Consider the following 26,082-nt stretch of genomic DNA (forward strand, 5'->3'; position numbering starts at 1 on the left):
ACATAAAAATATTAATTGCACGAAATATATGTTTTGGAGAGAGATAAGAGCCCAAAACCAATGAATTGGGTTCCATTTGAATGGATGGTTGGGGGATGGGCAGATGGGCAGAAGGGAGCAGGAGGGGGCTGAATGCGGCGCAGACTGGGACTGGAAGATGTATCTAGTAGAATTGGATGACCCTGTTGTTGCTACTAACTGGATGGAATGTTCTTACTATATGTTTTGTTTTTTGTTCTTGTTGTTTGTTGTTCTTTGTGTTATTCATTTTGAATTTCGCATTTTTTAATTAATTTATATTATAAATTTAATAATGACGTTTCGCTAATTGTGTATACAATCTCATGTCAAAAACTTTGCTCAGTTATATATATATATATATATACATACATACATATACATTATATATGTATATATAAAGATTTTCATTTGAATTTTAGGCTGCAAATGCTAAGAAATTATGTTCTGATTTTTGTATATATAAATATAATTTTTTTGTTTATTATTTATGGGTTTTGTATTTCGCTTCATTTTCGCCATATATTTTTGTTTTGTTTTGTTTTGTTTTTTATACATAAATTGAATTTTGTATATTTATAAACGGTTTGTTTTCTTTTTTGTTTTGTTCAATTTTTGTTCTTTTGTTTTTGTCGTATATAATTTTGTTTTCGCATTTGTGTTTTTTGTTTTTTGTTTTTTGTTTGTAATATATAAATTGAAAACTTAATTGTAATTGTAAAAATGTTAAAACTAGTAATAATATTTATAATTAATTAATTAGCATAGTTTACGTTACGTTTATGTAATTTAAAGCAATAACAAGCCATTTTTATAGTTTTTTTTCTGTTCATTTTTGTTTTTCTCTCTAATCATTTTTGTTGCCTTTAAATAGTTTTTGTTTTTTTTTGTTTTCTGATTTACTAATTACTGCAAAATTGCTTCATTATCTTTGACATAGTTATGTTTACTATATATATATATATATACTATATATATATCCCCATAATAAATTTAGTACGAATTTATCGTCATCTCAAGAGTTTTATGTGTGTTTGTGTGTTTTTTTATTTGCGAAGGTGGAATATTTTATTTGTATATATATATATGTACATATATATACATATATATATATATATATATTATTTAGTTTTATTATATATATATTATAGTTGTTTTATTTTTAATTTGTATTTTTACTTAGTTGACTGCACAAAATTTACAAAAATTACTTCTTCAACTCGCCAACGAGAGTGAGAGAGATAGATGGAGAGGGGTAGCTTGGGGGAGGGATAGAGGGATGGGGTAGATGGAGGGGTGGGGGTATGGGGGAGAACACCGACCGACCGACCGACACCCTTTCTTAGAGAGAGGCATTTTAAAAGTATCTCAAAAAATTGCACAATTTGCGTCATAATAACACCTGACAGCAGACAGCAGACACAACACACACACACACACACAGGTGTGTACAGGTGTATGTGTGTGTTAATTGTTGTTGTTGTTGTTGTTGCCATTAACCCGTTGCATCTTGTTTTTGTTGTTGTTGTTGTTGTGGTTTGGTTTTTACTCGTTTAACATATATAAAAATATGATTATAATTATTTGCTAAAAACCTCTAAAATGTAAAGCATTTAGAAATTGCAAGAAATATGAAGAACATCACCAGACAAGAATTATGCTGTTGTTGTTTGTTTTGTTGTTGCTTGTTGCAAGTTGCTTGTTGTTTGTTTGTTATTTGCTTGTTGCTGCTGTTGTTGTTGCTGTTGTTGTTGTTGTTTGACTCTGCCATCAGCGTTTAAAGCCGGTTAATTACAAAAATGGTATCAAACGCGCGATTTTCAGCGCATTCTCGAGAAAAGCACTCCAAATATCATTCAAACGCTTCGAGCGCGACATGAGAAAACGCCAGGTGATCAGCACAAGCACAACTTTGACCAGCTGATGCAGATAGTACAGTCTGCAATCGAAAGCAAAACATATATATTAATTATATATAGTCGTAATATATATATCGGGTTCATTATTTACACACCTGACCATGCGCTTTCTGCTGGCTGGCAGCGATTCGGGCCGCTGCTTGAACAAAAACTCCCTGAAGCCCAAAACATAACGTTCCACATATTTATCCCAGTCAATGTTGCGCACATCGAATACAAATATCTCACGATCCTTGGGACTCAGCGTGTGCAGCAGACCGTTCACATTGTCGTCCTTGAAGCTCCATTGGCGCGTGGCAAAGTATTCTAAGCATTCGACAGCTTTGGCAATTTTATTTTGTACATTGACAACACTGAAAAACAAGGGGCGCAAAAGGAAGGAAATGTATTAGTATTTGTAAGTGAGCTTTGCTGTGTAAAAGCTCAAAGCTGAAAAACTTTGGTCCTTAAACCTAACCTCTAATATCATCTTCTAGAAATTTGGAATATGTACTTCGAAATGAGATTGAGAAAATGAAAAGATAAGACCAAAATCTGCATTATTCATTCTAGAGTCTTATCTATAAGGACCTGCAAAGATAGATGAGCTGCACAGCTCAACTCAGTTTGTGTAAAAGCTCAAAGCTGAAAAGCTTAGGTGCTCCAATCAAACCTCTACAATTTCAAAAAAAGAATATGTTCAAAGTGAGAACAAACTTGAATCAATGTGTTTCATTATAGAGACTTGTGCTTTGCCTAAATCTTGAACGCTTTCTTAAGCTCGATGATAAGCTTGAATTTACCCCATGATTTTTCTGAGTGTACTTACAATGGCTTCTTGCCCATGATGCGCGCCACTCCATCCAGTATGTAGGCCGGTAGAAAATGTGATAATATACAGTTCAGCGTGTTCATTGGACGATTCATGCGCAGTACGCCAGTTGGATACCACAGGCAGCCCTCTGCAAGACGATGAACGATTAAGGATTAAAGATAAAGGATTAAAGATTTGGGATTTCAGACATACCCAAGGGATGTTTGCGGACGCTGCACATGGCATGTTGGACAAACTCAGACCAAATGATTGGATTGCGTTGACCGGTACAACAATTGTATATGAGTAAATTAGTGGATTTACGCGTCGCTGTGCGCCAGGCGGCGGCAATCATCAGATTAATCACAATATCGACAGGTACCATATCGGCCACATAGTTCTTCTCGCACATCATCGTGCGGAACATGCCCTTGGCCAGCGCCGAGACCAGACCCGTTGGCCCATTGAAGTTATCCACCCAACCGGCAAACGGTTCATTCAGACTGGCCGTCACTAAAAACCAAAAATAAAACAAAGAAGAGAAACACATATTATATTAATTCTAGTATTTCTAGATAGGTATTCATCAGGGAAAGTGTTCTTAATGGGTAGCTTGCAACTACCTGGATAACTAGCAGTTGTTCAGTCAGTTAATCTGCCTAACAAACTGGTACTAATAACTATTGAATTGGTGTAGAGAGTTTGCTGGACCTTTTCAACCTACCAATTGAGGGCCTCACAATGGCAACGGGCAGATTGCCAGCCTCCTTAAGTAACATATGCTCCGCTAAGGCTTTTGTAAATGTGTACGTATTGGGGCGCTTGCCAATGAGTCGAGGTGTCAGCTGAAGGTGGTCCAATAAGAGAAATAAATAGATTAGATTGAGGAAGTTGGCACATAGAGTTAAGGGCCAAGGTGAGCCGCACCTGATCGAGTATGTCCTCCGGAAGCCAGTTGATTAATGAGATGATATCATCGGGATTATAGGGTGGTGCATAGATAACCTCAGATACATCGGTTCTATCGCAATTGCAATAGGCAGTGGACACATGAATTAAAGCCTGCCAAAAGAAGCACAATTTTCACTAGCTGAGAGTTATATTGCGGATATAGCTGGTACTCACGTCTAGGGATATCATGCGATGACAGAGCTCGACCAAACGTTTCGTGCCCAGCATATTGATTGTGACAGACAGTTTGAGCTTCTCATCGAATTTCACCGTGGCAGCTGAATGAAAAACAACGGAAACGTTGCTACAAAGTAGTTTCTAATAGATAAAGATAAAAATAAAGATGAAGAATGATAAAGATATTTAGAAAGGTATATAGTAGTATAGTGAGTATCTGTATTTTCATTTAAATAGCTTCAGAAATCTTATTTTTACTTTTACTCTTTTTACTTCTTGAACTCGTTGTTTCTTTTTCGATTGATTTTAAATGAAATTCCTCATTTAACTCATTTAACTCACCTGATCGTTCTCTGAGATGCCCAGCTCCTCGGATGTTATATCACCAGATATGGGTATGACTTTGCTCAATTCCTTGGGCTTCTCGCGCCGCAATGATTCAAACAGCTATTTGATTCAATGATTCTCAATTAGTTTTTACGTTTAGTTGGGGATTCATTTATAGATCTATAGTTACCGGTGCATTTAGCAGTTCCGTGAGACGCGTGGAAACCTCCTGGCCGCGTTTCGGTCGTATCAACAGATATATGTTTCTTATATCCGGACATGAGCGCAGTAGTTTCTCCACCAACACCTAAATTCAAAATATAAATCAAAATAAATATGAATTTTAAGATATATACATCAAGGTTGAGTTATATATTGAGATATATATCTGAACTCTAGTTACTTAGAATTCGTTTAAATATTGAAGTTTATAAATTGAATGCTTAAATAATTAATGTGAGAATTGTTTACAGTGTAGTCTCTCTCTATCTCTGTCTCTTTCTGGCGCCAAACTAAACACATTTCCAACTTAGAACCAAGTCATACTCATTAGGCCATAAACTATAATTATGGTCAACCAATCAGGCAAAGCTGAATGCCCTTTAGTCCACCCCATCTCCTCCCCGACCTCCACTCCCCACCACCTCTTTCCCAACCCCACACTCTGCACCCGCTATTAACTTGCGCCCAGTGAGTTCAAGTGAGCAGACAAAGGACATCAACTTAATGGTTAAACGCAAATCGAGTGGTTAACAATAAACACTAGTGAATGTGGATGTGAGTGTGAGTGTGTGTGTGTGTGTGCGAGTGTAAGGGATAGAGTGACGGGAAGAAGAAGCACTGCAAGCAGCTCGTGACACGCCCAAAAAAAAAATGAACAAAAGGCAACGAAGTGAAAATTGTACACAATGAAAATTACAGTCAGACAAATAATTATGATGACAAGTGCGGGAAGGTGCGGGAAGGTGCGGGAAGAGGGATGGGTAAGGGGTGATAAGAGGGTGTTTGGTGTTGAGTGGTTGGCTGGCTTGGGCGTTTCCTGTTATGACGTACAGTTTGAGCAGGTTATGGCATTTAAATAACACTGCTCTGGATTACAAAATCGATAACAGCAGCGGCAACAGCAGCAAAGACAAATAGCTTTTGCCACACTGTGCACTTGGGTAGCAGTCTGTGCGGCGCCGACGCCAGCGATTACATGTCATAATTGCGCTAGCAGGAGGCATGCAACACACAACACACACACACACACTCGCGCACACAGATATGCAAAACCATGTCTGAAATTGGCACAACAACCGAAGGATATTTTACACAGTGACAGAAAAAAAGACTAAATTGAGTTTTACATTCTAAAAAGAAATGTTGTTATTCAGCTGGGAGAGTTTGACTAGAAGCTACCCTGTAATCAGAAATAGTGAAATTACTTTCTTCAATATGAAAATACGTTTTTGTGTCTTGATGAATAATGTCTGAATATATTATTTATAAGTTGAAAGGCTATATCTGAAGAATCGCAGATATTATTGTTATATACAATTAAATAAACTTAATTGGGATATATTTTACGAACTGTCTAACTCTTATAGTCTCTGAGATCGGCTATTTCACGCAGTTAGACAGACACCGCTGTTCTTCCTGTTCAAGAATATATATTCTTTAGGGGTTTGGAGCTGTTTACTTTTGCCTGTTACATACTTTTGCACAAAACCATCATACCCTTTTCCCTTTTCCCTTTCTAAATTATTCATTTTAGCCTTTAAAGATTTCATTCATTAATATTTCAGGAATATGTCAAGAATAACTACACTAAGACTCTTTTGTGGAACTCGCTTTAAGCATACATTGTTGATCTGGGTTTTGAGCCAGTTAGCGCACTTCTGATATGTTTATTCTTCAAACAATTTCTTGTTCTTAATATAAGTTTATGCTTTTTCACAGTGTACAAGTCGAACCTCGCGTCGAAGTATGAAGTATGCCAAATAATTGTAACATTTATGTGTATGTGTGAGTGTGTGTTAGTCTGTGTAAGTGTGTGTGTAAGTGTGTAAGTGTGTGTGTAAGTGTGTAAGTGTGCTTTAGACATGCCAAGACGATGAGTCAACAGCAGTAGCAGACTTTACAAGCTGAGATGCGCTTTAAGCAGTCTTTCTCTGGCTCACTCTCTCTCATTCTTTCTCACACTCCGTCTCTCTCTCTCCCTGTCTCTCTATTACTCATTATTTCTGCCAATAACTGTCTTTCCATTAACACCTCCAGTTTAAGTAAACATTTAATAAACAATTTGATAGATCGATAGATATAAATACATATAAAACACAAGTATCCGGAGATGGCTATATCGACTCGGCCGATCAATATATATAACAATTGGGTCGTTGACATCCGCTTCAATGTGTTACACAACAAAATATAAGCACACACGTGGCGTATGCGTGATTTCTATTGAGTTTTATACGCAGCCCATCAAAGTAGGCAATAAAAATTGATTAGCATTCGAGTTGAAAGCGGAGCTTAGTACGCTTAACCCTTAAGCGTGTATGCGCACTTTGACAGACTTAACCCTTAAGCTGAAGTGTAAACCAAGTAAAACAAGTATTTGCACTTTAGTAGTGTTAACCCTTAAGCTGATATTTAAATGCATTTGGCAGAGTTAACCCTTAAGCTGACGTTTGAACCTTTAACTCATAAAAGCACTCTGCCAATGTTACCCATTCCGCTGTCAATAATCTCAACTCTGGCAAAGTTAACCCTTAGGCTGAGCACAAATCAGTACTCTCTCTCCCTCTCTCTTTATCTCTAGTGCTGTAAGCTGTCGATTAATTGATAACACTCACCTTGCCCATGAAGCCAGTGCCGCCCGTTATGAACACGCTGCGTCCGGCATAAAACTGTCCGATGGACACATAGCTGGCATCATCAACTCGATAGCGTTCGTAGGGTGACTGCGTGATGCCATTGCTGGGAATCGCTGTTGCTGGCGCTGCCCCATTGAGCAGTACTGCTGCTGCTGCTGTTGTTCCAGCATTTCCGCTACCGCTGCCACTGCCGCTGCCGCTGCCACTGCCACTGCCACTGCCGGCGCTGGCATAGTTGCTGATGCCGTTAAAGAGACTATTGGTGCGCTGATGCACTGAATGAGTGCCGTTCAGTAAAGAAAATGCTGCATCGCTGCTGCTGTTGTTGTTGTTGTTGTTATTGTTGTTGTGGATGTTATTGCTGCTGTTAATGCTGCTGCTGCTGCTGGTGCTGTGCGGTTGCTGTGCGGGCTGTGGCCTCTGTTTGAGGCTCTTAATGTTATTGTTGCTGCTGCTGTTATTGCTGCTGCTGTTGTTGTTGTTGTTGTTGCTGCTGATGCAGTTTTCCGTTTCTGTTTTGTTAGCGACGGCGTTTGACATGTTCGTTGCGTTCTTTTATTGCCGTTACGTGCTGTTATTACTGCTACTGCTGTTGTTCTTTTAATTTGTTCTCCTCTCCTCTCTTCTATTCTCTTCACCTCTGCTGTGTTCGTTTCTCTTTCTCTTTTTACTTATATGTTAGAGCTTTTAGGAAGCAGTTTTGATCATTTGCGCCGTTTAGCTAAAAATATTAATGCCTTATTGTTCAAATTTCGTTTTTCGCTATATTTCTATTTTTTCTATTTGGAAGTATTTTTTGTTGTTTTTATTTTTTTAATTTCTTGGGAAGTTTTCGGTTTGTCGTTTGTTGTATTTGGAACACTTTCTGCGGATAAATTTGCCTTTGTGCTTCTATATATTTCTTCTTCTTTTTGCTGTTTGCCTTTTTTTAGCTAATTATTGTACTCAAATTTCATCGAATTTTGCTGAAAATGTTGTTCTTGTTGCTGCTGCTGTCGCCGTTGAGCGTTTTTCCATTTTCCTTATTTATGTTTTTTATTTTTATTTAATTTGTATTGTTGATCGAAAATTGTGGGAGAGACGCGCAAGGTGTGTTTGTAGAAGAAGAAGAAGCAGGAGTGCAATCTGTGTTTCCGTTTCCGGTGTGCTAAATTTATGTTTGCTGCTTGGCTGTAAGACAGAGAGAAATAGAAGAGACATATTAATATTTAATCTAGACATCATTGAATATACTGAGTATATATTTGTACATAGATTACTAATTTCTAAAATAAATAAATCGCAATCGATTTGCGAATTTGCCTTGATTTTTAATATTCAAAAAATAAATCTATTTCTATCGACGCCAATCAACAGTTGGCAGCCAATTATATAATATTTTATTTGTTTGCTGACCTCTTTTTTTACATTTGAAAATGTATTAGAAAAAACAAATGTTTTTTGCCACAATATTCAAGTGGGCTGTAATGCAGATTTGAGCCTTGGATACAACTTTGATATAAATTGAATTAAATTTTTTTTTCCATGTGCGGATTAAGCAAACCAATCATTTTTAGATTTGACAAAAGACAGCTGTAACCGTTTATATATTTAGCCCCAAAAAAACCGAGTGAGCTGAGGAGAGATGGTTGCGGGGATGTGGGGGTGTTACAGCTGGGAACCCACATCAAACAGACTGACAGACTGAGAGGCAGGCAAAGAGTCTTTATGGCTGTCCATCGATCAGAATGATAAACGAAGCAAGAAGAAGCAAATACCTAAAAATAGTTGCCTGCGACAAATGTATGTGACTGAATGTATGTATGTGTGTGTGTGTGTGTTAGTCTGTGTGTGTGCGTATGAGGAAGCCAAAAATGTTTGTCATTCAGTAAGAAGAAATTTTGGCAGTTGTGACGTCGATGCTACGATTTGTTGTCCTTCAAAAGCAATGACGTCTAAGAACCAAAATAAAAAAACATCAATAAAAATAAACAACACAAAATATAACTTTCGTTAGTATCCTTTGAGGCACGCACACACACAATCACGAGTTCAATTTTATGCACAATTGAACACAAAGGATATTAATGCTAAAAAGCTCCTTTAAACTTTAAGCTGCTTTAGCGAAAGCACGTTGTTTGAGCTTTGTGTTGCTGTCGATATCGATGACAGTTGACGAATGCGAACGCTGCCTGCTGCCGCCAGGCATTCTATATTGAAATGTGTTCAATTTGCTTAACCGACTTGATTGACAGACATATTTCACACACACACAAAATCTTACACTTCTCCTGCTGTTGCATCTAGGAGCAACTTGAGTTAGTCGTAAAGCAATCGCTTCAGCTTAACTGTTAATCAGATGCGCTGTAACAAAATGCCAGAGTAGCTTTTCAACAGAGGATGAGCGAGACAGAAGAGAGAGAGAGAGAGACAAAAGCTCAATTCAGTCGCTGAGCTTACAAAAGCGCCCAATTCTTCGTTCTAAATGCGGGCATTAAATGCATTGAGCAATAATGGAAGAAGCGTAGAAGAAGAAGAATTTCGCTCAATTTGTTTTTGTATGTTAACTCAACATGTTATGTTATTTTACTAGCTCAACTGTTATATTACTTGCAGGCACAACTGTTATACGACGACTCAAATGTGTGATCACCAAAAAACCCAAAAATTATGAATTAAATATGTATTTAAATGAGATACACCCTAAATAAACGCATATGCTCTGCGGAATTACCTATCCGCTTATTGACGAACTAAACAATCGTCATTTTTTCTCACTAAACTCAAGTTGTGAAAATTTTTATAAATTTTTGTCAACACAAAAATGACAACAGCAACAACAACAACAAATGGCAAATGCAAATGTTTTTAAGTGATTGTCGCGTTGTTTTAACTTTAGCAGAAAATAAACCGTTTTGTTAGAGCTCTGCGGGTGAATGTGTGCATGTGCTTTAGATGAAAAGAACAAAGAGAAGAAAAGTGGAGAAAAACTCCCCAAGTATGTGTCTGTGTGTAGAGTACATCTCACCTACACATATTTATATAGATCAGGGTTCAAGTTGTCTCACACGTAAACAATATAAGCGATGTTGTTTCCCCTTTCCCCTTCCCCCATTCCACCTTTCGTCCAACAGCAAAAAGTACAAGTAAGAGAAAGAGACAGAGAGAGAGAGAGAGAGAGAGAGAGAGGGGGGGAGCAGGGACTTTGCACCTAGCGAATAGGGAAATTATTGCCGTAATTGCCTTTTGCTAATTACCATAAAAAAAAAGGCGACAAAAGCAACAACAACAACAATAATCAGCAAACTATGCGAAATTCAAATATTGAACATAGGCAGGAACTGTGAATGCAAGCAATGATTTTTTTATTTTTTTGTTAGCTGTGAGGAAATATTTTTGATGTCTCTATTTGAAATGCGTCTTAACAAAAAAAAATAATAATAATAAATGCCAAGTCCAAAAGTTTTTAGGGCCAGCCCATATCCATGGCTTTCACTTTTAAATATCTAAATTCCGCAATTGGTTGTTGTTGTTTTACTTTTTTTATTTAAATTTGGTAATATTTTTGTCTCTTTCGTTTTCGAAACTTTCGTTTTCATTTGACGTACAGCAAAAATCTATTTCCAGACAGAGCGAGAGCGAGAGAGAGAGAGCAGAGATTTCAATTTTTTTGTTAGTGTTTTTTTTTGGTCATTTGTGTATAAAAATGTCTTTCATTGACGCAGCATTTATTAGTTTGTTAAGAAATGTGTTAAAATGCTTGACGAAATTGGCACAGCTATTTTTTTTTTGTTTTGCCCCCTCGCATCAGAGATATTATCGAATCATTTCCGCTGTTTTTTTTTTTGTGGAGAGGCCAGCAAACAAAGTGTAATTAAAGCTTAAATACAAGAAAAAAAACTTGATCTGATCTGATGACAATCGAACAGAGCAGCGCAAAGCAGAGCAGCGCAAAGCTCTCTCATCGCTATCACGTAACTGTAAATTTATCAATGGAGCTTCCCACTTGGCAATCCAGTTTCCAGTTTCTTTCGGTCAGCCACTTCTTTAGCGTCCGCTGTTGCTGCTGCCGCTAGTGCTGCTTCCTCTTCATCTTCTTCTTCTTCGGCAGGTCGCTCATTCTAAAGTGAAATTTCTTGAAAATCAACTTTTGCCTTCCCCTCCGCTGACTCTCTCCTCTGTCTTGCACCCTCTCTCTTTCTCCCGCTCTCTCTCTCTCTCTCTCTCTCTCTCTCGCTCTCTTTCGCTGGTTAAAAATTCGCGCGCACAGCAACTCAAGACCCATCAAGTAGCATGCACTGACCCACCCCCCTCCACCTGCTGCTGCAACGAACCACGCCTCTCCGCGTGTTAAGCAAACATGAAGACCAAACTGTAACTGCATCGATGTGTAAAAATGTTGAATGCGTGTCGGTGTGTGTGTGTGTGTGTATGTGTGTGAGTTTGAGTGCTGTTAAACGGTAAACATTCAACCTGCCTTGACAAGGTAGTTACACTGTTACTGTGTGCATGTGTGGTTTTGTGTGTATGTGTGTCTGACCCATTTCCTATAATCGTGCCGCGTATCATCATCATCATCATCATTGTCATCATCATAATAATCATCAGCGTCATCGGCAACAACAACAACAACTGTCTATCATGCGACGCTTTTGGTTCGAGTTCGAGTTCGAATTCGAGTTTTGGGCCAATACCCTTGCCAAATGACAGACAACAATCACTTGCTCAATGGGTCTATAAGCCCACCTCTCCCCTAACCACACCGTCCTCTATTACGCCCCTTTAGAGTAACAATTATTCATTATTTAATCGTTGACATTTATCAGACTTGATTTAAACTTGGCTTCAGCTACGAATTTCTCATTTTATTTTAATCATTAAGTAAAATATTGTGTTCATTGATTTTGTTTAGCTCACTTAATTAAAAGTTAATATTAATGCGATAACCTGTACAAATAAAAGTAAATTCACCTTATTATCCAGATTTAAATACCGTTCAAATAAACATTATATTATATATATTTACATAATATACAAATGACAAGCCATTTTTTCTTAATTCCAGGTTCAATTTCTGCAATTTGAGTTTATCGATTTCCTTTCAGATTTCAATATAAAATTGTGCACATAGTTGTGTGTTAAGCGATTTCTCATCAGAATTTTAGATAAGTTGCTAATTATTTATGCACACTAACTTAATACATTAACTAGACATTAGTCTAGCATTGCATCAGTGACTAAACAAATTATCTTGTTAATTAATAAAACTTGAAATAAGTTTGCGGCCCACAAGCTGAGTTAACAGAAATCTTTCTATTTATCCAGCTTATATAAATAGTAAACTAACTTAAATTTTGAAGAATGGAATTTAGATGGAGTTTTTTATTTACTGCCTACATACATATACATATTTATATTTATTTAAGTATAAATACATATACATATACATATGTTATGTATAAATTGCAAAAAAGAAAAGAAGCACAAACTTCACGAAAAAGGTCTTGAGAAAAACGACATATTTCTAAGAAATGGCTCTTAATTATTTCCCCAAGTTTTCATTCATTCATTCATTCATTCATTCATTCTGTTCTTTGTGGTTTTTTTTCTAGTTGCACCTTAAGTGCTTTGTTTTTAAATACAACTAGTTGTTGTAATTGTTGCATTCTGTTTTTTACAAGCTGCTTTTTGTTGTTGTTGTTGTTGTCGTTGTCGTTGTTTTGCATTACAAGTCTTTTTATGGTTGTTGGGCTATTTTCGTATTTTGCTTTTTATTCTTGGTGTTGATTTTAGTACTTTGTTGTCGTATTTGAGTGAAGATTACGACGAACGAAAGTTTAAATCAAATATTTTCACTTTTCAACAATGGGGCGCAACAGCAGCAACAACAACAACAACAATGAATACATTCATATATGTAAATCCCGAGCGGATGCAGCATGAACACATGATGGGTCTGTGCCCTCCTCTGTTCTACTACTATACACTATTGAACCTTTACAGTCCCCTCCCTCGCCCTCCTCTCCACCCCTTCCCTTTTGACCCAAGCCCATTTACAGTTATCGTAAGTTATCTATGCTTTGTGTGTGTAATTGAATAAATCTGAGCTAATCTATCTGCTGGATGTATACGATCTATGTATCTCTTCTTTTTTCTCTTTTTCTCTCTCTCTCTCTCTCTCTCTCTATCTCTCTCGCTCTCTCTTTCTCTGTATCTCCCTCTCTCTTTCCCTCTCTCTCTCTCTCTCTCTCTCTATTTCTCTCTCTCTCTCGTTCACTCTCTGGCTGTGTCCATAATTTGCCTTTTGCGTTTTGATTAACAAACAAAGCGCGCTCATCGCAGTTTACAGCATAAAAGCTAAATTTAAATGTTTATAATGGGGCAAAGCCGAGTGAAACGTTGTCGTCGTTTACCCCTCGTCTGCCCTACCCCTCACCCCATGCACAATTTCCCATTGCAAGCGGGGCAATTGAAAAAAGAGCTCAGCTGACGAGAGCTGAGCTCAAAAAAAGAAAAAAGAGAAAAAAAACTTAGTTATTAAATAATTTCACAATTAGAATTTATATATGTATGTAGGTGTATTTATTTATAGCTAAGACTAAATACCATTTAAGACAAGAACAATGTCTACAGTTTCAATTAAGATCTGCCAAGCCTTGGCTAATTAACCATGCAAATATATAGATATATATGACAACATATGGTGATATTTGCTGATTGTACACACGAGTCGACATTTTTGGGCACTTTTGATTTATGAAATTGCGTTGCAATTTTTGTAAAATGAAGATTTATGAATTGTGTCCCCAAAACAGAGAGGGAGAGAGCGAGAGACAGAGATAGAGCACGTGAGTTGGATTAGACAAAAGCAGGGCAAACAGGGCATGGAAATTCGACAGAGAGAAGAAAGCGGAATTCTTATGTTAAACACACCCCCCTCAAGTCGAGAAGAGAACTGGGCAGGAAGAGAAGCATTTCGAGAAGAATTTCCATCAAATTAATGGGTCTCAAGTGAGACTTATGACAACCCATATAAGAATGTTCTAGTCGAGAGAGCTCGACTTGGAGAAAACAACAATGAAATCAAGTATTGAGCTTGCCTCAGTCTTACAAATATTAACCAATTCATAGATGTGTGAAAATGTGGTAATATTTGGTATATCATTTTAAGATTAGTCCAATATTATTGTTAAAATTTTGATAGTTGAGCAAATGTTGATAAAGAAATAGAATCAAATAATAAAATATTAAGAAATATTTGTATTCGGGTAGTTGGATGCGATGAGGTAATAGGAGGTACTCTCAACCCAACAGCCAAATCTTTATTTATAAGAAATGCTGAGAGATTCTCAGTCAAAAGTTATAAAATAAAATGAAATAAGCTTGATGTTCATATGGTATACGAGAAGTTATGTTCCAAAATTTAAAGTCATATAGCTTGAGGGATCGTAATTGTTGTCTTCCACCTGTTTTTCATACGTTTACACAACTGCATTATACCCTCTTACACATATTCAGTGGCCTCAGGGCATTAAAAAAGCTGACTCAAGCTGACTCTCTGATGGTCCTTATGTAATCTCGGACGTATAAAAAAAACTATAGGAAACTTTAGGCCGTGTTTCGATAAGTGCCTAAAGTGCGTCACATACAGTCCATTAACTGGGCCATCAAATATTCCAATTAGGTCGCTGTTCACTTTTTAATGGTGCTGCCAACCCATTTAGAAATTAATATTTAAAATGCTGGGAGAGTGCAGCTTAGAATACGGATACTACGATTGTATTCATTGAATGCGAAAGCACAAAAAGAAATTTCGCCAAAAGTCAATCGACAAATCGGCGCACGTAATCAATAGAAATAGTCAATGAAATCGAGTGGCATATATATATATATATATATATATATATATATATGTACAAAAAGCAATATATATATATATATATATGCGCATATAAATATATCTTGATTGAGATTGCTGAAAGGCCAAGTTAAGCAGGGAAAAGCCCATTGGAATTTCGACTGCATTTGCGCATGCGCTGTGGCCAAAAAAGTGGGTCAATGCGGTCGCTGCCTCGATTGAGCCACATTGCCAGACATTGCCCGATATATTCATACGTATGCGGTATATATATTGCTATAGATATTTATATGTATATATTCAAATTGCTGTAATTGCAGCCTCCGTCGAAAAAGAGTGTTAAGTGTGTGTTTTGTCAGCGAAACGAGGGGTCAGCTAAAACAACATGTTAAAGCTTAAGCAAGTGATAATACTTTACTCGTGTGTGTGTGCTCGACTAGGAGATACCCTCTAACACTCGAATAACATATACTCTGTGCCCAAACAAGCATTTTTCTCTCCAAATACTGACAAAGTCACGTATAAAAAATAGGATGGATTTGTCCTAGAGTGTTCTAATCTAATCAAGTCTTAGCACTCGACTAGAAGATAAACTGTGATATTATAAATGTTGAAGATTCTCGGTTAATAAGTAGATTTGTTGTTTGAGAATTGGACTTGAATGCACTCTGCATTAAGAAATGCAACAAAGTCTTCTGTCTATATAGAATATGGTATTGTTTTACTTCGTTCTGCCTTCTGTTACCTATTTGTTGACAAAATTTATAATAAATGCTCAACAATACATATGCCATACTATTTATACACAATATATCTTTTCTACGTGTGCTTGTACACCACTTCATAAAACTCTGCTTGTCCCATTTATTAATGGGTACAGGGTATAAGAAAAAAACCTTTTCGCAACATTATTATTATTATTATTATTTTTTTGGAAACGGAATTGCAACGAGCTGTGGATGTATCTGGGTATCTGTGTATCTTACAGTTTGTGTATCTGTTGCGGTCTGTCGCTGACCGTGATCCATGTTTATTTATTATGCTGCGTCTTCATTTTCGTATTAACAGTGTGTCCGTCTGTCCGCCTGTCCATCTGTCTGTCTTTGTGAGTGTGTGCAAATTTTATTTGTAAATATGCAATGATTAATATTACAAATACAATAACAACATAATGGTTTCGAAAATATGACAGGGATGTTGTTTCTGTTGTTGTTGTTGTTGCAGCAACTTTCACGTCTTTAGTTTTAGACTAAATATTACGTCAACGTTGCATAATCCCCAACAACCCCACCTCTATATCCGCTCCCTCCCAACGCCACCCCCTCTTCTCTCCACACAAAAAAAATAACCAAGAAACAAGGTTAAATATTTGCCGCCGTTTGCATATTTTTAGCCACGCAGGCGATCTTTTACACTTACTTGACAGAAAAAATATGGTAAAAGCAACAAAGATTGAAGATTGACGAGATGATACTACAACAACAACAACAACAACTACAGCGAACAACAAATTGTTGGTAGTTGATAGTAGTTGTTGTTGTGTGTGTGTGTCTGCGTTATTGGCCAATTACAAAGTTGTTGTTGGCTTGTTGACTTGTTGGCTTGTTCCGCTTGCGAGTTCAAAAGAGATTTGGGTCAATGACATTTGGTGGTGGCGAAAAAAAACACTTTCGTTGAATTCATATATATTTCAAATTAAGCACTAACTTTTTTCTTTCTTTTTTTATTATTTGTGAAATGAATTTTTGGATTTGCTTTGTTGCTGCTGCTTGGTTATACTCATTAAATGCGCTGACACACAAAAAACTGGGCAACTGAAATTCTGCTCAAGAAATTTCTCCAAATATTTTCACTTTTGCGCGGAACGGTACGGGGGTGTGAGGGAGATGGCGACAGCGCATGCGTGTATTTGTCTTCGGTACCCGCTGCGCATGCGCAAAGAAATCGAACCAAAGACGAACAAACCGAAGAAACGAACGACGAACGACGTACGGGGGACGACGATCGAACCGAAAAACAGAGAGTGAAAGAGAGTTACGCACTCAGACGCACTCAGACTCACGCACACACGCACCACAGAAAAAGAGAAAGAGAGCGAGAGAGAGCGCGCGAGAGAGAGCGCTGCGTTCTATGCTGCGGTTATCGGTTATCGGTATGAATTTCGTTTGTGCTTTTTGTGTTTTTCTTCTTTCTTTTTTTTTTGTATGCGTTTTTTCGAACTCGAGCAAGACGCGTGCGCTACGTACGCCGGCTGGAACTGAACTAAACTTGGATGGCAAAGAAGTGAAAGACTTTATGCAGCGTCAGCAGCGACGTCGGCAGCGATGACAGCAGTGGCAGCGACGTCAGCAGCGACAAGAAAGGCAGCCACAAAGCGCACAAAAGAAAGCCAAAGCGTTTGAGGGGAGGTGTGAGGTGTGAGATGTCTGTGTGTGTGTGTGTGTGTGTGAGACACGTAAACGATTGGTGGTGCATGCAACAAGCTTTAATTGAAAAAGCCGCAAAAGAACTGTGAAAAACGAGTAGCGAGTGGAAAATGGTTGCAAGCATGGAAAAACCTGAACCTGAACCTGAACCATCATGCAAAGAAATTCAATCTGCGAGGCTGACTGCAACGACAGAGGCAGAAGCAGCGACCGAGGCAGAGGCAGCGACAGCGACAGTGAAAGAGGCAGCAAAAACCAAGTCCAACACTGACATTGACCAACAGGCAGCCCAAAGGGGTCAAAGTACACACACACACACACGCATGAGTTGTCTTCTGGGTAACGGTGTCGTTGACGTCGTTATTGCTGTCTAATTAAAATTCGTAGCACACAGAAACACACAAACACACTTATGTGGGTGTAAAATCAGTGCAGTTGTTAGAGCAGTGCAGCATATATACAAAAAAACCCACTCTGTCTCTGTCTCTGTCTAATGCAAGCAAGCTTATCAGTCCAATGAACCAATTAACGATAAATGGCAGCGTTTAGTTATGTGCAAATTTAGATAACAGTGGCGATTATTATATTGTCTATCGATAGCTGCAGCGATTTATCGAAGACGTGTCGTAAATATCATTACATTGTAAAATTGATTACATCACATTACATCGATAAAATCAAGTGTTAAATGTTGAATAAATAGTACAAAAATCTATTTGCAACTTTAATTAAAGAAGTGAAAGATTAGCAATCAGCTAAAATGATTACCATAAATATTGATTTAACAGTCATTCATATTCAGAGACATTATACATTTGCAGCACTTATCAAAATTGCTCAATGTTGCAAAAAATATTTACTTTTAGCTATAAAATCTTCGTATATTCTATTTTTGCATTGAATTTTCAACTTTATTTGTCGAGCCCTTCAGTCGAGCTAGTTATTGACCCAGTGCAAAACTGTAAGCTGTAAATCCGCTCATTGCCGACCTCATCGCGAAAGGCAAATAATAATCGACTACCTACAATTTATTTGGTAGTTCGATGCCCTGTAATTTTTTCTCACAAACAGCAGAAGGAAACTCTTACAATGGAAGTTGTTTGAACTTATCGATAACACACCGATAACTTGATGTATTATGCATATCAATGAAAGAAGCTCTCAAATCGAGTTTATTTAAATGTATCGCTGAAACTTATTGATAACTTATCAGCTTTCGCATTTTAATCGGTTGCAATTTAGAGCCGGAACCGGATCCAAAATTCAAAAATGTTGAAGAATCTGTTAGAGAAACCGAACTTATCAGTCCATATAGACCCATAAGACAACCCAATATCGGTCGAAAAAAGAATATCAACCAAATAGTAAGTCTAAAAATCATATTATTTATGAAAGGCAAGTTTTTGAGTACAGGGTATCTGCTAGTCGAGCTCTGTTTGACTTTATCTCATTCGTCTAGAGCACTCTTACTTATTGTGTAATTTTTTGTTGTTGCCGCTGCTGCTGCCGCCGCCGCTGCTGCTGCTGCTGCTCTTGTGAGCAATTGACAATGCCTACAATTGCATATGGCTTATTTGTCGACAAAAACAACACTCGAGAGACACGAGAGACATGAGAAACAGAAGAGCAGACAGCGCAGAGGATTCTTGAACATTGGAGTTCAAGCAGTGTAAACAACAACAAATTTACAACAGCAAAAATGAATACATAGTATTCAACACTCGAACATTCAAACACTCAAAAACACTCAAATTGTGCTCGTCGGAAGTCACACCTCAAAAAGCGTGAATCATGTTTTGCTGTACACTTTTATTTGCCCAATTGAAGGACAATGACGGCAGCCACCACGACGACTAGCCCAACAAATAAATATGTATATATATATATAAATAATAAAAAAATAGAAAAACAGAGAAACAGAAACTGGGCAAATTCTGAAAGCTGTGTAATTTACATAGCTCAACCGGAGATGGGGACAGACACGGACAAACAGTTAAAGGGACACGTGCGCAAGCCATGTACTAATCCGTTGGTTAATATTTGTGTTGATAATTGAATTTGCTAACGGAAATCGGCTGGCAAATGTCAGCGCGTTGCGTTAATAGACAAATTGATTTAACTCGGCTCAACTCAGCAAATATTACTCACTGGGTGTGTTCTTTGCTTTGCAGTGCTCAGTGCAGCGCAGCAAAAAGCATTGCCTACTTTTAGGCAGAGCGCATAAATTCAATTCAAACCGGAAGTAGGCCGCAAGCAAACCAAAATCTATATGTGTATATATGCATATATACATATATGTAATTTATAACAGCGAGTCCTTGGCAACTACTCCTGCACCGCCAGCACCGCCCGCACCCCCTGCTTGACTGACACACATTGTATATATTAATGTTTGCCAATTTTCATGCGGCACTTGCGGCCCTCACATGACCCTTTTTGTCAAGCACAAAACACACACACCCACACACACACACATATATATATATATATATATATATATACATATATATATGTGTGTTTGAATCATTATGATGACGCTTCAGTTTTACCCAGCGGAAATTTCAATTTCTGTTTAACATCAGTTTCAGCTTTGGTTGCTGGGCCGGAAATTACAATTTTCTTACTATGATTATTATTATTTTTTTATTGTACGTATGTATATATTAATAACACACACACACACACAGACACACACACTCACATATGCACATTATAATTCCCCCACGCCTGTGTGGCTTGTTCACAGTTTCTTTTTTTCTTTTTTAATTACACAAAGTTACGGCATTAAATGGCGCCCTGTTGACAGACAGACAGACAGACGAGAGCTCTGTGTCCTCGGTTCTCAACGGGCACACACGACACACACACTCACACACAAGACACACACACACGCGACGCACACACACAGGTAAACTACAAAAAAAAATGAAAAGAATGAAAATGACATAATGCACTTGAAATGTTATCGCCTCGTTTTCATTTTATTTTGCAGATTGTGCGGCTGCTGCTGATGATGAAATCCGATTGCAATTTGAACGTGCAACAACAACAACGACAAGAACAATAAAAACAGCAGGAACAACAACAACGACAACAACACTTAATCAATAACAACAAATCGCTGTCTGCCTGCCTGCATTTTTTGTAGCATACTTTTTGGGCTGCTTCTTTTTTTGCGCTCGTCGAAAGGGAAGTGGGTGGTGGGCTGCGGTGGGGTTTATTGTGTGTTTGTTCTCTACCTCTCGTACTCACACATTTTTATGCAATAGCCACACACACACACTAACACACAGAGACACACACGGAGCTCTCATCTGCTCTCAAGGCTTGCCAAACATTTGCCACACATTTTTCACATACACATTTCACTAAAACACACACACAGGCACATATTTTATGTATTTTTATGACACTACTAAAATTGTATATTTTCTATTATTTCTGTTCTTTGTTTCGGTTTTTTTTTTTTTATTTGCACAACGACGAGCGCCTTGAAAATCAATTGGGCAAATGCCTCTGTTTTTTTTTTTTCGCTTTTTTTTTCATTTTAGTGCTCCTTTGCTTTGTAAGATTTTTCACGCGCCTGCTCTCACCAACACACACACCAACACACACACACCCACAAGAAAAGTGGCTCGCTCTCATTGACTACTACCTTTTCTTGGTTGCTACTACTACTAAAACTACTATTACTGCTATATTTGGTGCCTTTGCTGCCGGCTTTTGTGCGCGCCGTCAAGGGTGGCAAAAATACAACAACAAAAACACACGCAGACAGCCTGTTATATAATATATTGACTCATGTGCTTCTATCTCAAAAAATATTGATTGATACACAGAGCGTTTATCTTATCTTATCGGCAGCTAATAGATAAGCTAATGGGAGCTGTATATATGCTATACCAGCTGAATGTGCTGTTCTTTCATTTATGAGTGCATTTTAGCGCGCTACTCTTAAATGCCTAAATATCAATTTTTTCCCTTTTTTTTTTGGTGTCACATACTTTTTAGCAGCGCCTACTAAATGTGCGCTGCGCACGGCAACACTGCTCAAGAAGCTGCTACTGCTGTTTGCTTTGCTTCTGCTGCTGCTGCTGCTGCTGCTGTCTGCTCACTGCGCTCTCTCTTTTAGTGCTTTTCCACATATTCATAATTTACGTGAGTTCTCTCTCTCTCTCTCTCTATCTGGCTCTCTCGCTCTCTTTGCACTTGCTAAAAAGCGTTTGTGTTTGCGGAAGCCAGCAACGGATATGTCAGATTTTTGCGCTAAATATTTTTTGTTTTACGAGCGCCGCCGCCGTTTCCAATAGCGACAACATTCAGCATTGTCGATGAGATAATAAAAAACCCAGCGACATATATTCTGCACATCACCCACCCCCTCCCACTCACGCATACTCGCTCTCTCTCCCTCTCTCTCTCTCTCTCTCTCTGTCTCTGTGCGTGGGGCGTGCTGCAAAGGTGTCTCGAGGCTCTAAAAATAAATGCCTGCCTGTAAGTTTTGTTAGCTGACAACAAACTGGGCGCAATAATAATAATGATTATTATTTATATATATGCACTATAAATACCATATATGGGGGTTATGGTGAGGGGTGGGGGGAGGGGCTGCTTTTAAAGGGGCGTTGTACATACCGGCACAAAATTTGAGGTTGGAAACGTTGGCCTGGATGCTGCTGCCTCTGCTGCTGCTGGTGCTGCTGGTGATGCTGGTGATGCTGGCTCTGCTGCTGCTGTTGAGCTGAGCTGAGCTGAACTAAATCCGTTTCTGAATTGCACTCAATATTCACTTGTTTTCTTCTGCTTTGCTTGGCTTTGCTTTGCTTTTTAATTTTTCTATTTCTTTTTTCTTTTTTTTGGGACTTTTCACACACACTTACACACTCACACACACACAGCTTTCACACGCGACGCGATTTTTTTTTTTAGGGGGGGGAGAGAGGAAGAAGATTTGAAGAAGACGCGTATTTTTTTCTTGGATTTTTTTTTGGAATTTTATTTTTATTTTTTTTTGGTTGCTTGAGCAGCACAGCTCGAAATGCGACTGGCGACTGGCGACAGGCAACTGACAGGGCCCGAAAACCGGGCCGCCAGCGAGCACACACACAAAAAAAAAGCAGAAAAGAAAGGGGCGGGGTTGGGGCAGGGGCAGATAGGTGTTGGTTTGGCGGCTGCGCGCACACACACACACACACACGCAGGCACTCAAACACACACGGACAGGCAGGCAAACACAGTCAAACACGAAGGGCGCACAACTCCACCCTCTTTTCGCACCAAAGGTGGTGAGTTTTGAACCCTGCCGAGTCTTCTTCTTCTTCTTATTCTGCTGCTGCTGCTGCTACTGCTCCTTGTTGTTGTTGTTGCTATTTTGTTTGCTGATTTTTCCACCACCGTCGGCTGAGGTTTTTCCTATTGAATGAAATACGCTTTTCAATGTGTTGTTCTTGTTGTTGTTGTTGTTGCTCGCAGCACATGCGCTTTTCCACACACACACACAGACACACACACGCACACACAGCGAGAGAGAAATTGGACAAAAACTTATACGAGTTAAGAGAGCAGAAATTTTATTGTTTTTTTTTGGCAACGAATTTTTCGTTGAATTTGTATCTAGTACTCAAAAACAGAAAAGAATGCTCAGTTTTCAAATATGAATTTTTGTCAACGCAGCTCTGGCATCTCTGTCTCTGTCTCTGCCTCAGTCTCTCCGTGCAGCGTTGCCACATCGTCGAAACGAAATTGTTAATTTTTTGAATGCGCCCAGATTGAAATCTGTCATCAATTTCAATTAATCTGTGTGTCAACAAGTTGCCAGCCAGCCTTCAACGATTCAACATAAGTATGTCTATATATATATCCACATATATATTTGGACAAATCACGAAGGTCGCCCAAAAGGCATGCAATGATAATAAGTGCATTGTCATCGCCAACTGACTTTTGGAGTCTCAACATAATGGAGACAGACATCCACTTCGCATAATAATCAATTTCCATTTAGTTAAAACAAAGCCAAACAAAGCCAAACTAAAAAACAAACACCCAATGCAAACTGTGAATATCGCTGTTCAAATACCCTATAAATTTTTAAATGCTTGCAAATAGGCAGGGCAACAAAATTTCATTTATTTTCCTTTTGTAATTATTACTTGCGAATTGCTTGGAAAAGTTCTGCCAAGCCACCTGCAATTTGCAATTCTCAAGAAAAGACTCAGTTGAATGGCTCACATTGGGCTGTAAAGCTTAGCTGAAGCTAAGCAAGTAAATTCAAAGGCAGCTTGACATGAAAGTCAATATTTTCATAGAAAAAGGTCCTTAGGACAATCTCTAATCTTGAAGCACAAGTCACGAAATACGTTAAGAATAGCAATAATATAAAATAGCTAGAAATAGCTCTCTCTCTCTCTCTCTCTCTCTCTCTCTCACACTCTCTCTGACCTTCCTCACACCTTGGCTGTTAGTCTACTAGACCCATGACACTCAATTCGTTAAATTCAATAAATTGGTAAAAGGTTTCTGATAAGACCAGAACCGTATTCTGGCATAGGAAACCAGCAAGTCGAAGACAAGCCAAATCTCTCTCAAAAACGATTTAAGAAAGTAATATCCATGGGAAAGAATAGCTCTCCGATCTCTTCTTGAGACAACCAACCACCCAGTAGCCGAAGGAATCCTCAAAGCAGTGATTGGCAGACACATCATGGCAGAATGTGTAGCCCAATCCAGAAAATGATGTAGACTATTCTAGAAAACAGGTTATTAGCCTGAAAGAAATAAAAACGCTCGACTCGACAAACGATTCTGAGAAGGGCTAACAATTATCTTACTAATAATGTGTTTAAGCTTACACTAATAATTATATATTTTCGAACTGAAATTTAAAATCAAACGTGTCTCAGGCATATCATTAAAGAAAACTACTCAAAAATAAAGCAATCAAAAGCCAGTAAGTCAAACCGGTCAATTTGTAAATTGGTGAAACATATTTTTGTGTTAATCGGTTCCGTTATTATTCATCTCAATTGCTGTTCTGCTAAGTGGTTCTGAGATAGATTATTCTATTCTCGGTTGCAAATCCAATTTCAGAACAAGTCTGACAGGTTTAACGCCCCAGTTTCATTTATTTATAATTTTTATAACAGTCTAAAAATGAATGCGCAAACTTCTTTGGAAAATGCTGCAACTCAAACAGTTAAATCAAACAGCTAAAACTTAATTCATTACTCATGCGCATTGTGTGACGTCGGAGCGTCTTCAATAAAATGCACGATCCTCTGTCTGACTCTATATACATATATCTATCTCTGTCTGTGCTGCAGTCGTGAGACGTGACTTGGCTAAAATCATCAGCGTGCTGGTTAGCAAAAGCTGTTAACCAACAAGTGCCGGGTGACTAGGTGGAAATTCGAAAATTTAATTAAATCACAAGAGATTATTATGTTTGTTTGTGGTTGGGTTTTTCTTGTTTTGTTTTCTTGATTAAAATGCTTTTTCGAAATGGCCACTCAAATGTAAATCAATGTTAATTATATGGCTAATGCCTCAGAGCGAAGTGATCAGAAACTGGAACAAAGTTCAACTGCATTTTATAGTATACGTCTTACGATAGGCACTATTTAATATTGCAATTAATTCGTAGAATTGGCCCGCTGAGAGGGAGTAGAGGAAGTTAAGAGTTTGGGGAAGATGGGGAAGTACACTCTAACAAGTTCAAAGTTCAAAGTTGGGGTTAAAGTATTATCTTATTTATTATTTTCATATGTATTAATGTAAAGCAATCGTACTTTACTCATTCATTCTACCGATAAGTCACATATCTATTCTCTATAGCCAAGGAATAAGGTTGAAGCACAGGTTTCAAAGCTTAGTAAAGCATAGTTATTATTGGGTTGTTAAATCTTCTATGCCCGCAGTAAAGTTGGATCTGTAATTAACCCTTGCTGCTATCCGCAATTTAGAAATGCATATGCATCACAGTTTTTGTAATGGGCTGTTATTAAGTTTACCATATGTGATTAGGAATCCATCAAAGCTGCAAGATTAGGCACATCTGACAATATATATATATATAAATACGTATATTCTAACTGATTGCGAAATCAATAAAACGTCAAATTTTCAATAGCTCAATTAACAAGCAATCGTCCAATTAAAACTAAAGTCTAACAATTATAAGTACAAACGGAAAGTTTTCACCTAGCTATGGAAGAACAATGAAAACTGCAGTTTTCTTTACGGAAAAATCAGAAATATTTACTCATATGTGACGTATAAATGCTGTGCAAATCAAGTACAAATCGACTAGCAAATGAATAATATTATATTAAGGTATATGCGAAACCAATTAGAATAACTTAACTTTAAGAATGTGTTAATTTGAGCTGCTTGTTGTTTCAGATAACTTCCAGTTCATTACGGAGTTCGGCTCGTAACTCAGCTGATGATGCGGATCAAGTATATATAAGCACTATATGAGGTCATAGCTGTTTACCTCTTCCCTTTTATACCATTTTAGAATTATTTTCAGTGCATAAAAAATCATCTCGCCTGCCACAAAATAAGCTCGTGATTTGTGCACTTCCGGTGTGCAAGGGTCTTTAACCTAGAGGCTGCTTAATATGGCTGTTAAACTTTTGCACATTATCATTTCAAATATTCTCTCTGATTTTGTTAAACTTTCTTAAGCATATTATTGTTTCATCTGTTTTGTAGGCTGAGCACAGCAACACATTCATAATTAATAGCCTTGCATAAATCTTAATTGGAAGCACGT

General features: G+C 37.9%; 1 protein-coding gene across 3 annotated transcripts; it reads right to left on the reverse strand.

Annotated features, from left to right (window-relative positions):
• Positions 1-1,579: 1,579 nt before the first annotated feature.
• LOC6569114 (putative fatty acyl-CoA reductase CG5065) lies at positions 1,580-9,200 on the reverse strand. Of its 3 annotated transcripts, none has more exons than XM_032740930.1 (11): positions 9,059-9,200; positions 7,023-8,213; positions 4,376-4,492; positions 4,201-4,305; positions 3,856-3,999; positions 3,658-3,792; positions 3,455-3,575; positions 2,944-3,243; positions 2,746-2,878; positions 2,033-2,290; positions 1,580-1,957 (listed from the first exon to the last, which is right to left on the reverse strand). In XM_032740930.1, the coding sequence occupies exons 2-11, from the start codon at positions 7,581-7,583 to the stop codon at positions 1,810-1,812; spliced, it is 2,022 nt and encodes a 673-aa protein (XP_032596821.1). In that variant the 5' UTR covers positions 7,584-8,213; positions 9,059-9,200; the 3' UTR covers positions 1,580-1,809. The 3 variants fall into 3 exon arrangements, with proteins under 3 accessions (XP_032596821.1, XP_001995294.1, XP_032596820.1); XM_001995258.2 differs by having other exon boundaries at positions 9,031-9,200; XM_032740929.2 differs by having other exon boundaries at positions 1,726-1,957; positions 9,089-9,148.
• Positions 9,201-26,082: the final 16,882 nt, after the last annotated feature.

The sequence above is a fragment of the Drosophila grimshawi genome, unplaced genomic scaffold (genome assembly GCF_018153295.1).
Source record: "Drosophila grimshawi isolate 15287-2541.00 unplaced genomic scaffold, ASM1815329v1 contig_1367, whole genome shotgun sequence".
Lineage (NCBI taxonomy): Eukaryota > Metazoa > Arthropoda > Insecta > Diptera > Drosophilidae > Drosophila > Drosophila grimshawi.

Coding starts and splice junctions, on each gene's coding strand:
- LOC6569114 (XM_032740930.1), bottom strand. CDS start 7,583: ATGTCAAACGCCGTCGCTAACAAAACAGAAACGGAAAACTGCATCAGC. Junction 4,000..4,200: donor GCATCTCAGAGAACGATCAG/GTGAGTTAAATG, acceptor TTTATCTATTAG/AAACTACTTTGTAGCAACGT. Junction 2,291..2,745: donor ATCATGGGCAAGAAGCCATT/GTAAGTACACTC, acceptor CTTGTTTTTCAG/TGTTGTCAATGTACAAAATA.